This window comes from Microcaecilia unicolor, chromosome 4 (genome assembly GCF_901765095.1).
Source record: "Microcaecilia unicolor chromosome 4, aMicUni1.1, whole genome shotgun sequence".
NCBI lineage: Eukaryota > Metazoa > Chordata > Amphibia > Gymnophiona > Siphonopidae > Microcaecilia > Microcaecilia unicolor.
In genome coordinates, this window is record NC_044034.1 from 148,212,776 (window position 1) to 148,231,156 (window position 18,381).

At 46.5% G+C, this 18,381-nt stretch overlaps 1 protein-coding gene across 1 annotated transcript in view; it reads right to left on the minus strand.

The window, feature by feature from the left end:
• The window catches only part of PRMT3 (protein arginine methyltransferase 3), a 225,625-nt gene that overhangs the window by 101,059 nt on the left and 106,185 nt on the right, over positions 1-18,381 (minus strand). Inside the window, exon 11 of the mRNA XM_030200711.1 lies at positions 15,950-16,028. Within this exon, the coding sequence (XP_030056571.1) occupies positions 15,950-16,028 (79 nt within the window). The remainder of the gene's footprint in view (positions 1-15,949; positions 16,029-18,381) is intronic.

Genomic DNA, 18,381 nt, shown 5'->3' on the forward strand with positions numbered 1-18,381 from the left:
AGGCGAGATGCATCCGTCGTCAGCACTTTCGTGGGCTGCGGAATTTGGAATGGACGTCCCAGGGTCAAATTGGTCCGGATGGTCCACCAGAGCAGTGAAGTGCGGCAGCTGGTGGAGAGGCGGATGACATCTTCTAGATTCCCGGTGGCCTGAAACCACTGGGAAGCTAGGGTCCATTGAGCAGATCTCATGTGAAGACGAGCCATGGGAGTCACATGAACTGTGGAGGCCATATGACCCAGAAGTCTCAACATCTGCCGAGCTGTGACCTGCTGAGACGCTCTGGTCTGCGAAGCCAGGGACAGGAGGTTGTTGGCCCTCGCTTCGAGAAGGAAGGCCCGAGCCGTCTGGGTATTCAGCAGAGCTCCTATGAATTCCAGAGACTGTGTTGGCTGGAGATGGGACTTTGGGTAATTTATCACAAACCCTAGCAGCTCCAGAAGTTGAATAGTGCACTGCATAGACCGGAGGGCTCCTGCCTCCGAGGTGCTCTTGACCAGCCAATCGTCGAGATATGGGAACACGTGCACTCCCAGCTTGCGTAGGTACGCCGCTACCACCACGAGACACTTTGTAAACACTCGTGGGGCAGAGGCGAGCCCAAAGGGCAGCACACAATACTGAAAGTGCCGTGCGCCCAGGCGGAATCTGAGATACTGTCTGTGAGCTGGCAGTATCGGGATGTGAGTGTATGCGTCCTTTAAATCCAGGGAACATAGCCAATCGTTTTTCTGAATCATTGGCAGAAGGGTGCCCAAGGAAAGCATCCTGAACTTTTCTTTGACCAGGAATTTGTTCAGGCCTCTCAGGTCTAGGATGGGACGCATCCCCCCTGTTTTCTTTTCCACAAGGAAGTACCTGGAATAGAATCCCTGCCCTTCTTGCTCGGGTGGTACGGGCTCGACCGCATTGGCGCTGAGAAGGGCGGAGAGTTCATCTGCAAGTACCTGCTTGTGATGGGAGCTGAAGGATTGAGCACCCGGAGGACAATTTGGTGGCAGGGAGGCCAAATTCAGGGCGTATCCGCACCGCACTATTTGGAGAACCCACTGGTCGGAGGTTATGAGAGGCCACCTTTGGTGAAAAAATTTTAACCTCCCTCCGACCGGCAGATCGTCCGGTACGGACACTTTGAGGGCAGCTATGTTCCCGTGGATCCAGTCAAAAGCCCGTCCCCGGCTTTTGCTGTGGAGGCGCAGGGGGCTGCTTAGGCGCACGCTGTTGACGAGAACGAGCGCGCTGGGGCTGTCCCTGTGCCTGACGAGGCCTTCGGGCCGGCTGGGTGTACCTACGCTTTGCAAAAGAATAGGGCACAGCCTGCCGGGCCCGGGAAAAATGTCCACCTGTTGAGGTGGATGCTGAAGGCGCCCGGTGGGAGAGCATGTCGAGGGCGGTTTCCCGCTGATGCAGTTGGTCCACCAGCTGCTCGACCTTCTCACCAAAAATATTATCCCCCCGGCAAGGGACGTCGGCCAGTCTCTGCTGGGTGCGGTTGTCCAGGTCAGAGGCACGCAGCCATGAGAGCCTGCGCATCACTATACCTTGGGCCGCAGCACGAGATGCCACGTCACAGGTGTCATAGATACCCCTGGACAGGAACTTTCTGCACGCCTTCAGCTGCCTGACCACCTCCTGATAAGGCCTGGACTGCTCCGGCGGGAGCTTATCGACCAGGTCCGCCAGTTGTTTCACATTGTTCCGCATGTGGATGCTCATATAGAGCTGGTATGACTGGATGCGGGTCACGAGCATGGAGGATTGGTAGGCCTTCCTCCCAAACGAGTCCAGAGTGCGAGACTCCCGCCCCGGTGGCGCCGAGGCGGTATCCCTCGAACTCCGTGCCCTCTTGATAGCAGAATCCACGACCGCCGAGTCATGGGGCAATTGGGGCCGCATTAACTCTGGGTCCGAGTGGATTCTGTACTGGGACTCTGCTTTCTTGGGAATGATGGGATTAGATAGCGGTCTCATCCAATTCCGAAGCAGTGTCTCCTTGAGGACATTGTGCAACGGCACCGTGGAGGACTCTCTAGGTGGTGATGGATAGTCGAGGACCTCGAGCATCTCAGCCCTCGGCTCATCCACAGAGACCACGGGGAAGGGAATGCAAATAGACATATCCCTTACAAAGGAGGCAAAAGAGAGGCTCTCAGGAGGCGAGAGCTTCCTCTCTGGTGAAGGCGTGGGGTCCGAGGGAAGACCCACAGACTCCTCTGAGGAGAAATATCTGGGGTCCTCCTCTTCCCCCCACGAGGCCTCTTCCTCGGTATCGGAAATAAGCTCATGTAGCTGAGTCCTTAACCGGGCCCGGCTCGACGTCGAGGCACCGAGGCCTCGGTGTCGTCGAGCGGTGGACTCCCGCGCCGGCGGGGACGAAGCTCCCTCCATCGACGTCGACGGGGACTCCACCTGCGTGGCGGTCGAGACCGGCGCCGCAAGCGGCGGCAGTGTCGACGGCCTCGGCACCGGGCTAGAGCTCGCCGGCGCCGCAGTCAACGGCGCCAAGGGCGCAAGCACCCCCGGCGCCGGCATAGCCTGGCGCATCAGCCCTTCCAGGATCCCCGGAAGGATGGCTTGGAGGCACTCGTCCAGGCCCGCTGCCGGGAAAGACGGGGGGGGGGGGCCGGTAGAGGTGTCGGTGCCGGAAGCTGCTCGGGTCCAGGAGACTGCACCGAAGTGCTGGGACCCTGACGCGTCGGTACCTCCACAACCGAAGGGGATCTCTCCTCCCGACGTGGACACTTCGGCGTCGACTCCTCAGCGGTACCGAGCACCGAAGGCGACCGATGACGGTGCTTTTTGGATTTCTTGTGGTGCCCATCATCGGTGCCAGGTGGAATAGAGGAGGAGGAGGTCGATCCCCCTCGGTCTCGAGGAACCGGGTCAGATGGGGTTCGGTCCTGAGGGCCATGGGCCGAGGGAGTGACCGGGGCCGATTGCCCACGCGGCCTCTCACCCCTACCCTCACCGGAGGACCGGCGGGCCGACGGGACCTGTGCTCCTGGGGTCGATGCCATCGGTGCCGATTTCTCGGGCCTCGATACCGGTACCGAAGAACCGGCCGTCGATACCGATGCCGTCGAGGTTGACGTCGAGGGGCCGGCGCAAGTTCCAAAAAGACGGTCCCGAAGAACTTGCCTCGCAACTTGAGTCCATTTCCGGAGACCAAGACACAGCGAACACGACTTGATATTGTGCTCCGGCCCGAGGCACTGGAGGCACCAAGCGTGGGTGTCGGTCTGCGAGATAGGCCGGCCGCACCGACCACACTTCTTAAATCCACTCGGGACCTTCGAGGACATCGATGGAAAAATCGCGTCGGCGAAGTTAAAGTCTTCGATGGTGGCGGTAAATCACACCTCGAAAAGTAATCGACCGCGCGGCCACAAGGCCGCAACGCGACGCCCCCGCTAGAAACGAGGGAAAATAAAGCGCGTGCTCTCCTTTTTTTTTTTTTGAGGAAAAAAAGAAAACTGGAGCGCGCGGCAACAGAAACAAAACGAAAAATAAACAAATTCGCGACGAACGCGATCGGTTTTCCGGGGCTGACGAAGAGAGAGCAGCAACAGCACGACTCTCTCCAGCGCGGAAAAAAAAGGACTGGCGGGAGCGGTCGCGCACGGGCGGGAAGACGGCCGCGCATGCGCGGTGGGCGTGCCCTGCGTGCGGACCGCCCGCGAAGCTTCTTCCGGTTGGTGGGGGCTGCCGCGGACGTCACCCAGTCGTGAGAACAAGCAGCCTGCTTGTCCTCGGAGAATATGAAGATACGCTGCAACAACAGCCATGCACTAGGAAAAACATACTCTGGACGCAAACTGGGTATAAGTATCCTGTAAGTCCAGAGAGCATAACCAATCGTTTTCCTGAAGTATGGGAAGAAGGATGCCCAGGGAAAGCATCCTGAACCAAATATCTGTTTAGGCCCCTTATGTCTATGATGGGACGCAACCCACAAGGAAGCACCTGGAATAGAATCTCAACCCTTCTTGCCCTGGTGGAACGGGCTCGACTGCATTGGTGCTGAGAAAAACAGAGAGTTCCTCTGCAAGTACCCACTTGTGATGGAAGCTAAAGGATTAAGCTCCCAATGAGCAATGTGGAGGGTTTGATTCCAGATTGAGAATGTATCCTAACCGGACTATTTGAAAAACCCACCGGTTGGAGGTTACAAGAAGTCACCTTTGGTGGAGAAAATTTAAACTTCCCCCCGACAGGCAGATTGGCCGGTATGGACATTTTTTTTTTTATGGTGGCTATGCTGAATTGGAGCCAGTCAAAAACCCCTCCCTGGTTTTTGCGGAATAGCTGCAGGGGCCTGATTAGGTGCACGCCGTTGACTAGAACGAGCGTGCTGTGGCATAGCCTGAACCGGCTGTCGAGAAGTAGGAGTATACGTACGATCCCTTAAGGCACAAGGAAAACTACTCTTCTCTTTAAAGGACTTCCGAGATGAGGAAGTGTATGCACAGAATATCTATAATTTTCTGCTGAATCCCCTCCTCCAGGTGAGAGGCACACAGTCATGAGAGTCTGCGCATCACTATACCCAGAGCAGAAATCTAGATGTTACATTACAAGTGTCGAAAATGCCCCTGGACAGGAACCTGCGACACACCGTGTGCTACCTGACCACCTGGTGAAAAGGTTTAGCCTACTCCGGTGGGAATGCTCGTAAAGATCTGGCAGGACTTGATTTTGGACGCGATCATGCCAGCCTGGTACGCCATTCTCCCAAAAGAGGCTAAGGATGTATGCTCTGGCCCCAGGGGCGCCAAAGCAAGTTCTTAGAACTCCTATCTGTTCTGAGAGCAGAATCCACCACCGCAGAATCATGAGGTAACTGAGGCCTAATGAAACTGGGTTCCCCGTGGATCCGATAGAAGGATTCAGTCTTCTTGTATCATGTGGCAGAAGACTTAAGTGAAGATGGATAGTTCAGGATCTCGAGCATCTGGGGCCTTGGGCTGATTCACAATCGCCACTGTAATGTGTCGAGACAGATAGAAGATCTAGAGAATTCTCAGCAGAGAAAACCCCATGGCCTTCATGTTCATCAGATGAGCCATCATTGAATTGAGCTAACTACTCAAACAGAGCAGCTCAGATACAAACCCGTCCGACATGGAGGTGCGGTAACCTCTACGACGGGGTCGAGAAGTTGACTCTCCAGACGACTCCAGTGAAGGAGAATCGACCCAGTAGGCTGCGAACACCAATACCGGAGGCAGCATCGGTGAAGGAGATGTAATCCCAGGTGAAAAGCTAGATGCCGCAGGAGGCGCTAGCACCAATGGCATCCGATGGTACCCATGGTACCGAAGCCGAGGGCAGAATCTGGAAATGCTGGGGAATCGAAACCAGATGACTTGTGTGTCCATAACAGAGATGGGACCGATGGTACCGATAATACCCATGGCACCGACGGTACCGATGGTACACATGGTACCGACCATGATACCTGGTACCAATGGTACCCATGGTACTGATGGTACCTGGTACCGATGATAGTCATGATATCTGGTATCGATGGTATCCATGATACCTGGTACCGATGGCACCGACTGTACCGATGGTACACATGATACTCGGTACCGATGGTACCCATGATACTCGGTACCGATGGTGCCCATGATACCTGGTACCAATGGTACCCATGGTACTGATGGTACCTGGTACCAATAATAGTCATGATATCTGGTATCGATGGTACCCATGTACCGATGGTATCCATGATACCCGATACCGATGGTACCCATGGTACCGATGATACCTGGTACCAATGGTACCCATGATACCCGGTACCGACGGTGCCCATGATACCTGGTACCGATGGTACCCATGGTACCGATGGTACCCATGACATCTGGTACCGATGTACCGATGGTACCGACGTCCGATGCCAGGATACCTCCATAACAGAGGGAGCAACGCTCTCGGCACCGACTGATGTCTGATGCCCGGATACCTCCATAACAGAGGGAGCAAAGCTCTGGGCAGCGATGGTACCGACGTCCGCTGATGCGCCCGAATGACCTGCCAAGCAGGAGGCGCCGAGGCAGGTGGAGACCCACTCGATGCATCACTGTACCCAGCGTGCATTGGTCTCTATCGGACTCAAAAATTGATCTCCTTTGGGCATCCCTGGCAAGTAGCATACGTCTCGTCTTTGAGACACTACTTGCACTTCTCAGGGAGATGATCCGGCCCAAGACACATCCGCCGATGCGCCCGAATGACCTGCAAAGCAGGAGGCGCCGAGGCGGGTGGAGACTCACTCGATGCATCCGGTTGCAGCGGGTACAAGGTTTAAAGACAGTGGTGTGCTGGAACAGGCTCTCACAGCTCTCGAGAGCCATTTGTTAAGTTTTAAAGAATTTGGGGACTTTAACAAATGGATCCTAAAATGTGGGCTTGTTTTACTTTGCTGCTAACAATTTACCATCACACTCTTGTTTAATAAGAAAAAAGAAAAAAAGAAACTTATAAAGAAAAACTTATAAGTTTTGATTCTCATTTCAGGCACAGCCCCTTGTGACTCTGGCAATTACTTAACCTTTCCTTGCCCCAGGTACAAAAAGTACCTGTATATGTAAGCCACAATGAGCCTGCCATGAGAAAGTACAAATGAAAAAATAAAGAACACCCAAAGGGGTAAAATAAAAAAGAGATTTAACTCCGAGGACCTGAAGAAAACACGAAGCACTAACGAACTCCGTGTCTCCTCAGACGCGGAAAAAGAAGAACTGAGGGGCGTGTCCGCACAGCGAGCGGGAAGATGTGTGCGCACATGCGCAGTGCGATCGCTCGCGCGACGGAACGCCGTAAAAGAGATTTTTAGATTTTGCTTTGAAATTCTCCGGGGTCGACGTGACGTCACCCACTTGTGAGAATATCAGCCTGCTTGTCTTCGGAGAAATTAGAGATTCGTTTTTTGATACTTCTGAATTTTGTGATGTACGCCTGGAACAGACAATTAGAAACACTTCAGCTAGAACTCATCACCTTCCAAGAACTCTCAGAAAGCTTTTAAAGCCTTTGCATTGAGCCCGAATGCTCTTTCATAAACGCTTTGGTCTCCAACCTCATTATTCCTCGGAGTCGTCTTTGACTCCTCTCTCTCCTTCTCTGCGCATATCCAGCAGATAGCCAAGACCTGTCGCTTCTTCCTCTTTAACATCAGCAAAATTCGCCCTTTCCTCTCTGAACACACCACCCGAACTCTCGTCCACGCTCTCATTACCTCTCGCCTGGACTACTGCAACTTACTCCTCACCGGCCTCCCACTTAGCCATCTATCCCCCCTTCAATCTGTTCAGAACTCTGCTGCACGTCTCATATTCCGCCAGAACCGATATACTCATATCACCCCTCTCCTCAGGTCACTTCACTGGCTTCCGATCAGATACCGCATTCAAGCTTCTCCTTCTTACCTACAAATGCACTCAGTCTGCTGCCCCTCACTATCTTTCTACCCTCATCTCCCCTTACGTTCCCGCCCGTAACCTCCGTTCACAGGATAAATCCCTCCTCTCGGTACTCTTCTCCACCACCGCCAACTCCAGGCTCCGCTCATTCTGCCTCGCCTCACCCTATGCTTGGAACAACCTTCCTGAGCCCTTACGCCAAGCCCCCTCCCTGCCCGTCTTCAAGTCTTTGCTTAAAGCCCACCTCTTCAATGCTGCGTTCGGCACCTAACCCTTACCGTTCAGTGAATCCAGACTGCCCCAATTTGACTGCCCCTATCGGACCGACCGTTCACTTGTCTATTAGATTGTAAGCTCTTTGAGCAGGGACTGTCTCTCTTTGTTAAATTGTACAGCACTGCGTAACCCTAGTAGCGCTCTAGAAATGTTAAGTAGTAGTAGTAGTATTCCAGGTATTTACTCATTGTAGCTAATATAGACTTCCCCCGGAACTGTCTAGCTCCTTTCATAAGCAATGGGGTAATGCTGGCCTAAGAAGGGTGGAAGACGTGGAGGGGCATTTTCAAACAGGGACGACCATCTCTAAGGGCGCCTAACTCTAAGGACGGTGCCGCGAAGGGGCGGGGCAATGCGTATTATTGAAACAAGATGGACGTCCATCTTTTGTTTCGATAATACAGTCGGGGATGCCCAAATCTCAACATTTAGGTCGACCTTAGAGATCGTCAACCTAAATGTTGAGATGGTTGACCTTAGAGATGGTCGTCCCCGGTTTTCGGCGATAATGGAAACCGAGGACGCCCATCTCAAAAACGACCAAATCCAAGGAGTTGGGGTTTTAGGCCCTATCGAGGACCATTTATATTACTGACTATATCTGTATTTTTCTATTACTGCTAGATATTGTTGTTGTGGTTTCATTCTGTAATGTTCACATTTGACACTCTTCGTAAAATAATAAAATATATTTAAATGTAAAATACCATTTGGGAAGTATGAACACTCCCTAAAATAACAGGTCAGGAATCTTAGGATACTGCTAGATTGCACACCATTGTGATCTGTGAGTTAGCCAACGGCGGTATAAGAAATGCAAATAAACTTTAAGCTGCAACTGTGTTTGGCGGGAGAAACTCTAGATACTTTATTTTGGATAAACTGGGTATGCTACCATTCACAGATGGTGTGAAGTACTTTCCCAAAAAAGGCTGTTGATTATACAAAATGCACAAAGAATAGGTCTATGTACAAGCTAGATCTATGTAAAACTAGACTCCTGATACAGGTACTGTAGCCAAAACACAGTCCGTGTCGTTACAATGAAGAACTGTAATAAAATCTCCAGCCTTTCTCACCTAAGTGGTTTCCAAATTCAACATCCATAATAAAATCAAACTGAAAACAGCACACAGGCAGAAAAAAAGTCCAAACAAATCAAATCCCAATAAATAAATATGTTGCTACTCAGCAATAAAACACAATCAAGTCCACAGCTGATCAAAAGAATGCAGTCACAAAAAGGTGAATCTTCAAAAGTTTTTTTGAACTGTAAGATGTTCCAACGTGTGCCTGTTAACATGTTTCATTTGTATTACTCTGATATTGTGAGTATCACATCTAGGTTATCTGAATGTTCTTCCATGCTGCCTATTATGGTATTCATTCATACTCTGCTGAAATCTATATCTCTGTTACATAATTATTCTACAGTGCTGTTAAAATGTATATATTTCTGATACTGTATCATGTTAGTCCTATTGCTAGGATTCAATTTGCCACCTCAAGTTTACTTCATTGATTGTATTTCTGCTCATATTTACTTTACACTATTTGATTGTTCACTTCACCCAAAAAATATCCCCAAGCGAACTACAATTTTAACAATTTAAAATACACATGAATAACCTTCAATAAAAACTAAACCTAAAATGCTATATCTTAGTGTCAGGTTCTCAGGTTCAGAGCCCGCAGGGCCGGGCTCTAGAGCAAACCTGAGCCCTTGGGCTGCTGACGAGGAGCGACAGCAGCAGGCAAAACCCACCAACCAACGCTGGGCAAGCACAACGGCACCGGCAGGACTGCAGGCACCGCCCAGCGAGCCGGAACACACGGACTGGAATCCCCCGGACTGGAGGACACAGGACTGTAACACTGGACTGGAATCCCCCGGACTGGAGAACACTGGACTGGAGGACTGGACTGGAATCCCCCGGACTGGAACACTGGACTGAAATCCCCCGGACTGGAGGACACAGGACTGGAACACTGGACTGGAACACACCGGACTGGTCCGTACAGCTTCACCTGCACTTAGCCACTCCCCCCCCCAAGGGTTGAGCCCCTGGGTTCGAGTGGCCGGCAGGACTTACCGGAAACTGGATGACACAGGGACCAGGACTAGAACAAGCTGGAAACAGCAGTACTCCTAAATCCTAAACTGACATAAGTGCTCCCAAGCCCTAACCAACAGAAGAACTCCAAACAGAAACCAACAAAAGTGTTTCTAACAATAAACCAACAAAAGGACTTCCTAAGCCCTATACTAACAGAAGTGCTACCAATAGCACCACTAGGAAAAGCAGGGGAGCCACAGGAAAAGAGCAGGGAACCTACACACATAAACTAGCACAGGTGCTCCTAAGCACCAAGCACAACAGCTCTACAACCCTAAACTAACTACGGTGCTCCTAAGCACCAAACTACCAGCAGAGCTCCAAGCACTAAAAGGGAAGACAGGGGAGCCAAAAGGGAAAAAACAGGGAAGCTAAACACAGAAGACAGCAGTGCTTCCAAAGCACTAAACACAACAGAGCTTCCAAAGCCCCAAACACAGAAGTGCTTCTAAAGCACCAAACCCAGAAATGCTTCTAAAGCACCAAACACAGAAGTGCTACTAAAGCACCAATCACAGAAGTGCTTCCAAAGCACCAAAAGGGAAAGCAGGGGAGCCACAAGGGAAAAGCAGAGAAGCTAACATATATCAAAAGTACACACTGCACTACCACTAACCTGGACCTAAAGCAAACGACTAAGCAAACGTTGCAAAGGCCCTGAAGGGAAGAACACCACTTCCTTATCAAGGCCCTGCCTGATGATGTCACCACTACCAGACACAGGCAGGCAGCATACTGAAACAGAGCTAGAGCTAACTCAGGCTTAACCCCCACAGCTGCAGTATAGCAGAGCAATTAGAGCTACGCTGGAAGCAACAGCACACAGAGGCAGCTAGCTCAGGTAACACACACAGCTGCAGTATAGTAAAGCAATTAGACTCATGCTGGGAGCAGCCAGCCCACAGACACAGAGCCAGCTCTAGCAACACAGAAAGAAGAAACAGAAGCCAGCATAGAAGCTGACCACCAGAAATAAGGTAAGTTTGAGAGGGGTTCTGACCACAATCATAACACTTAGTCTTGTCCTAAAAAATATGTTCTATGAACCCAAGCTTTTAAATATTTCTTAAATTTTGCCACGTGGTAGGCACATGCTTGTGACTACTGTGGCTTAGTAAATGGGCCCCTTCGTTTTATGCCAGGCTATACCTACTGTACACTGCCTGAGGAGGAATCTCTTCATAAAGGTGGTTCATTAATCCCAATAAAGAAGCAGTGCAACAGTAGCTTCTCCCAACTTCACGTCTACCAATACAGTCGAAATCAGGACCACAGGCCTGGCCACAAAGGAGCATGGTGTCCTTACTGGACACATTCAGGAATTTAAATTCCATAATTGATATTTTCCCTTTTCTGTATCAAGGCAAAAATAAACATTAAAAAAAATTCTATTCAGGGAATGAAGTCCTTTGACAGATTCCAGACATGAAACACTTTGCTCATTAAAATGCATCAACCACTTCCCAGTAAGAAAATCATCATGGGGTTTCTACTTAATTAAACAGATACAACTGACATCAATAACACCATATTGCTATCTCTTCAGAAGTACATGGAGCGGCTCATTTCATCAAACGAAAGCTAACACAAAACAGCAGTGAACAGGGACAACACCTCCTATAATTACAGGACCCAATATTCAAAAGAAGCCGAGCTCTTAAATTTGTGCCCTATTTTCAGCCAAATTTAGGAGAATTCATCTTAATTTAGGAGCTTAAAAGTTATGCTTATAAATCTAGGCCTGCATTAATTTGCTTACATTTATGAATCTAGGGCTCCTAAATTTTTTTCCCTATCCTAAATCTACGCCTGTTGCCAGCCACCTTTTATGCTATTAAATTTAGAGTTGAGTGAAATTCTGAGTATAAATTTAGGCACTCAGCTGTGGTAAATTTCTAAAGAGCCCAACTTAAGTGCATAATTTTCCAGTTAAGACCATAAATCCTTTGAATACTGGGCCCATATTTTCCATTTCACGTGTACCAAAAACAAATCATAAGAAAGTACACACCAAGCAAAGACTGACTCAGCTCAAAGTATAAAAAAAATCCATTTCAAATATTCAAATGACTTCAAAGAACATTACTGGAGGGAAATTGATTCTACTACATTCTACCCTTGTTAATTACATTTCATTCTTAAGTTTTTGACTGTATATCTAATGTAACACTACTATTGTGAGATACATTGAACCTGAACTTGCATGGGATAATGTGGGATACAAATGTCATAAATAAATAAATTACTCTACTGTAAGGAACACGGCAGCAGATAGGATGCTTTACTCTTTGGTGACAGGGTATAAAAGATTTTACCACTGCCTTAAAAATCTGTCACACACACATATAGAGATATGTATACACACGTGTACAGAGCATAAGATCAATCACCCATCAAACCTGGCATCTTGGCATTCTGCTTACAATAGTAGCCAGTCCAGGTCACCTGGAACGAACCATTAGCACAGGGGTGGGCAACCTGAGGTTTCCTATTTAATTTTATGCAGCCCACCAAAGCATGGAAAGTATATACACATAGGCGCCCCATATAAGAGGCTTGGGGAGACTAAGCCTCCCCAGCCCAACCATTACCTTCCCCTGCCTCCTTCTCAAATTCGGTGCAGGAAAGAAGTTCGTCGTCAGAACAATTACAAAACCTCCCCCTGTAACTGCGATGCACTTCCTGCTGCCCCTCCATTCCGGTAGCAGAGCCTCGCTGTGACTGTGAGCCTGCCTGAGTGTTGCAACACGTGGCTCCACTATTTACAGTCAGTTACCGACTGAGACAGGGTGGGAGGGAGCAGAGGCAGCAGCAGATCGAGCAAGTGCCAAAGAAGCAGGTAAATGTTGAGGGGGAGGAGTATTTGGGTCTCTTATTTATTGCTTTGCTTAACTGAGAGTGGGGGCAAGACACTGTGGCAATGTTGGATTGGGGGGGGGGGGGGAGAGAGAGAGAGGGTTTATAAGTCAAAATAAAAATACATGTTTTGTTTCATGCAGATCCTTTTGTTTAAACATAACTAAATGGGCTATAAGCCCCTAATGCAGTCCATTGGTTTTCCTATGTTTTGCTGAACAGGGAGGAGGGGCAAGACAGTGGGGCAATGTTGGATTGGGGCAGAGAGAGAGAGAGAGAGAGAGGGTTTATAAGTCAAAATAAAAATAAATATTTTGTTTCATGCAGATCTCTTTCGTTTAAACATAACTAAATGGGCTATAAGCCCCTAATGCAGTCCATTTTGTTCTTGTGATGACTTATACTGTGCCAAAATTGAAAACTCTTATCTCTGTCTGGTCATTAATAAAAGAGCTTGTTGTGAACGCTATCCACCCTAAAAGGCTGTTTGTGCATAGTGTTTTGCGGTTGAAGGATTGTGTGTTGGCCTTACTGAAGTGACATCAACCCTTTAATTTAATTTTAGTTTGTCATAACATCAGACATGATTTTAGAATATTTTGGAGGATATGATGTTGAATTGTTCCATAGATGTGTATGGGATTTAGTGATGGTAAGTGCTTGAAATAATTGAGTTTAAAATATATGTCATTTATGATATATAAATCCATTTTTACATGCACACAGAAGCATTTCTTGTCAATAACCAGCAGCCCTTCCTTGGGACTCAGTCTCTTCTCCACCATGACAAAATTATATACCGAATACACTGCAAGAAAACTTTCACTTGCTAACCTTCAATCTCACTAATTAGGGTGGTGCTTGTAACTTTTCACATTTGGGATGTTGTACTTATTTTTTTTTTTCTGTGTGTTGACAATTATTGATGTAAGCCCCACCCCCTTTATCCTCCCCAAACAGTTGGGCCACCGACCGCCTATGTATATACAGACAATATCATTAACCTTACGAGACTGGGAGACTGGGCGTCTAAAGGGCAGATGACATTTAATGTGAGCAAGTGCAAAGTGATGCATGTGGGAAAGAGGAACTCGAATTATAGCTACGTGATGCAAGGTTCCACGTTAGGAGTCACAGACCAAGAAAGGGATCTAGGTGTCGTCGTTGATGATACGTTGAAACCTTCTGCTCTATGTGCTGCTGCTGCGGCTAAGAAAGCAAACAGAATGTTAGGTATTATTAGGAAAGAAATGGAAAACAAATATGAGGATGTTAAAATGACTTTGTATCGCTGCATGGTGCGACCGCACCTCGAATATTGTGTTCAATTCTGGTCACCGCATCTCAAAAATGATCTAGTGGAATTAGAAAAGGTGCAGAGAAGGGCGACGAAAATGATAAAGGGGATGGGACGACTTCCCTATGAGGAAAGGCTAAAGCAGCTAGGGCTCTTCAGCTTGGAGAAAAGGCGGCTGAGGGGAGATATGATAGAGGTCTATAAAATAATGAGTGGAGTTGAATGGGTAGATGTGAAGCGTCTGTTTACGCTTTCCAAAAATACTAAGACTAGGGGGCATGCGATGAAGCTACAATGTAGTAAATTTAAAATGAATCGGAGAAATGTTTCTTCACTCAAAGTGTAATTAAACTCTGGAATTCGTTGCCAGAGAATGTGGTAAAGGTGGTTAGCTTAGCAATTTAAAAAAATGTTTGGACGGCTTCCTAAAGGAAAAGTTCATAGACCATTATTAAATGGACTTGAGGAAAATCCACTATTTCTGGGGTAAGCAGTATAAAATGTTTTGTACTTTTTTGGGATCTTGCCAGGTATTTGTGACCTGGATTGGCTACTGTTTGAAACAGGATGCTGGGCTTCATGGACCTTTGGTCTTTCCCAGTATGGCAATACTTATGTACTAACCAGAGTTTTGGTGATTTTAAATACTGTATAAATAATGCCACAGTAGTACTGAAAGTCATGCGGTCCTCCATGTATAAAGTTTGGCCACCCCTGCATTAGCCTATTCCATGTTGTTCTCTCCCAGAAGCAGGTGGTAGTGACACCCAAGGTTATGCAGCTCAATAATATTTAATAAACCTGTCTTTAAAAACAAATCCAAACTTTTCTTTCAAACTCAGCTAAATTACTAATTTTGGCCGTGTTTCCTGGCAGCAAATGCCACTGTTTTAATTGTGCATTGATTGAAAAGGGGAAAAAAACACACCATTTTCTAGAATTTGCTATTAGCTAGCAAAGAGTAAAATGACTGTTCACAATCGATTTGCTCTGTGCTACTCCCAAGTTCATAAACCTTCTTCACAATCTCCTCTCAGTTGCACTCCTCAAGCTAAACAGCCCAAACCTGCCCAGTCTTTCTTTATATGAGAGATGCTCCATTCCCCCTCCACAGAAAGGGTGAAATAAAAGCAAGCTGGAAACACACCGGGTCATACACTGGTGCATGACAGAAATTTCCATTACTGCAGCACACTTGAATATATGAGAGGCAAGGCTCAAGAGCAACAACCAAGCTCTCTCAACCATTTGGAGTGTATTCTGTATACATAAGGGGCAACGTTCAAATGCAACAGCGAGAAGCAGTAAGATGAAAAACCAAAATCTCTTTTTTTTGCTACTTAAACAGATTTTTTTTTAAAGTATTGTGGCTGCTTATCACAGCCCTTACGAGCTCCTGTCTCTACAGCACACCAAACACTAGCTCCGGCCCATAGGAGGTTCTGCTACTGCTGCTTTTAACAATGAATGTGGTTCTCTACTGAAAAGAGCTTATATATCTTCTGTATTCTTTGATTGATGCCATAATAAATCAAAACATGAATTCAAAGTGCAAATGCATTTTTCCAAAGCAAGGAGCATTGTGGGATAAAGAATTTGCCATTGCATAGCAGCATATTCTTTAGATTAACTAAATATTTTTAGAAAGGGCAATAACAGACTTGCATGTTTACAATGATTTATTATTTTGATATATAAGTGTGTCTGCTTATTCGGCAGCACATCAGTTACAAAACTTCCTAGGTCTATTTCTTATGCAAAGTATCCTTAAAAATATCATTAATTCCCAGGTCTGTCTACCTCATGTAATGTTCTATTTCAAGCACCGTAAATGAATGCCTCAAAGCTTTCTTTAATGGCAACATCTTTACTCTCTTCTGGGAACTTTCTCAGCCATGCGGCACGTATTCTAAATCACCAGGTTCACACTGCTTTCCAGAATTAGACTTGTTTGCTCCAACACATGAGTCTATACAGACCTGAGCCTCCCTCTGCCAGGAACTTCTGCTTGGCATAAATCACAGAATCCAACATCGATTCAAAAAGAAGGAAGTAACCCTGGAAACATGACAGGAAAACACAACATTACAAGATGCCAGTCTTCACTTACTACAAATTTACAGGCCTTTTTCTAAACTGCGTTAAGCACTTACCTTCAGATTGTATAAAGTTGCATGCCCAAATGTCCGACTAGCACGCAAGTTTACATGTGCAAGTTATAGCATAATAATAGATGTGCACCTAACTTAACTGCTACACTACGGGCCAACTGGCCTTAAGTCTCAATAATGTCTCTTATACCTTTGCACAATGTAATCCATAACCAAATTGTAACAAATGTATTTCTATTATTCATATCCTATTGTAAGCCACACTGAGCCCGCAAAAAGGTGGGAAAATGTGGGATACAAATGCAATAAATAAATAAATAAATAAATAAATAATAGTCCTTAAGGGGCATTAATTAGCACCAACTGGCCTTAAGGCGAAATAATAGTCCTTAAGTGGTAATTAGTGCCAACTGGCTTTACGTACTAATACTAGCCCTTACAAGGCATTAATTAGTGCCAACTGGCCATAAGTCCCAATAACAGTACTTAAGTGGTATTGATTAGCACCAACTAGCCTTAATTCCAAATAACAGTCCTTACCTGACATTAATTTGCGCCAATTGGCCTCACATTTCAATAATAGACCTTAAGTGGCATTAATTAGCTCCAACTGCCCTTAAGTCCAATAAGTCCTTAAGTGGTGTTAATTAGTGCCAACTGGTCTTAAGTCCTATTAATAGTCCTTAAATGGCAATGATTAGCACCAACTGGCCTTAAGACCCAATAATAATCCTCCTTAAGTGAAATTAATTAGTCCCAATTGGCAATAATTAGTAGTTATGCACGGAAATGCACTTAGGCACTATTCTCTAAACTTAGCACCTAAATTTTAATAGCACGTAACTACAAAGGGCATGTGGACATGGGCAGGTCAGGGGCGCGTCTTCCAGTTGCGCACATAAGTTAAAGAACACCGACTAACAAACAAAACTGACACCTTTAGGTGCGACCATTTACACCCGCCTTTGATGTGGATAAGTACAGTAGAACGCCGATTATCCAGATTAACCTTGGCAGAGAGCAGTCCGGATAACGAAAAATCCGGATCACTGGATTTATGTGATTAAAAAATGTTTTAAAATAAAGAATGTCAAAAGTCTGGATAATTGGACAATCAAGAGTTTAGATTGGTGTCCTGCTGTACTTGTGCTTAAAGACAGGTGTACATATGCTGACTTATGCTCTATTGTATAGCAGCAATTTTGCGCACAATTGCTTTTATAGAATTGGTGCTTAGGGCCAGATTCTATATATGGCACCTAAAAAATCCACATGGAAAACATTTCCGTTTACACGAATTTCATAATTTTTAGGTGCTCAGTTAATATTCTAGCACCTAAAACTAAGTGCCTCCATTTACACCAGCGAAAATGTAGAATAAATCCTGGCACGTAGATTTAGAAGTACATAAGTACATGAGTATTGCTATACTGGGACAGACCGAAGGTCTATCAAGTCCAGCATCCTGTCTCCAATAGTGGCCATATTATTTAACAACATGTGTAACTTTTGAAACACCCACAAAACACCCATTTCCCCACCCTCTTTGCCTGTACGCATTAGAATTTAGGCACAGTGCTTTACAGAATTTGCACAGCAAATTATGCGCATAAATTCTAATTGCCAATTAGTGATCATTATTGCTTGTTAAGTGCTGTTAACAATGCTGATGAGCTTGTTAAGCCATTATTATAGAATTACACATTATTATAAAATATGCTTAGATTTCGGCGCAGAACATTAGGTACACTATATAGAATCCAGGGGTTAGCACCCATATTTTTGCGCCTAATTTTTGATGCTCTCTCTTGATTCTACCCTTTAATGCTTGTTCTTTGTCATAAGTACATAAGTAATGACACACTGGGAAAAGACCAAGGGTCCATCGAGCCCAGCATCCTGTCCACGACAGCGGACAATCCAGGCCAAGGGCACCTGGCAAGCTTCCCAAACGTACAAACATTCTATACATGTTATTCCTGGAATTGTGGATTTTTCCCAAGTCCATTTAGTAGTGGTTTATGGACTTGTCCTTTAGGAAACCGTCTAACCCCTTTTTAAAATCTGCCAAGCTAACCGCCTTCACCATGTTCTCCGGCAGCGAATTCCAGAGTTTAATTATGCGTTGGGTGAAGAAACATTTTCTCCGATTTGTTTTAAATTTACTACACTGTAGTTTCATCGCATGCCCCCTAGTCCTAGTATTCTTGGAAAGTGTGAACAGACGCTTCATATCCACCTGTTCCACTTCACTCATTATTTTATATGCCTCTATCATGTCTCCCCTCAGCCGTCTCTTC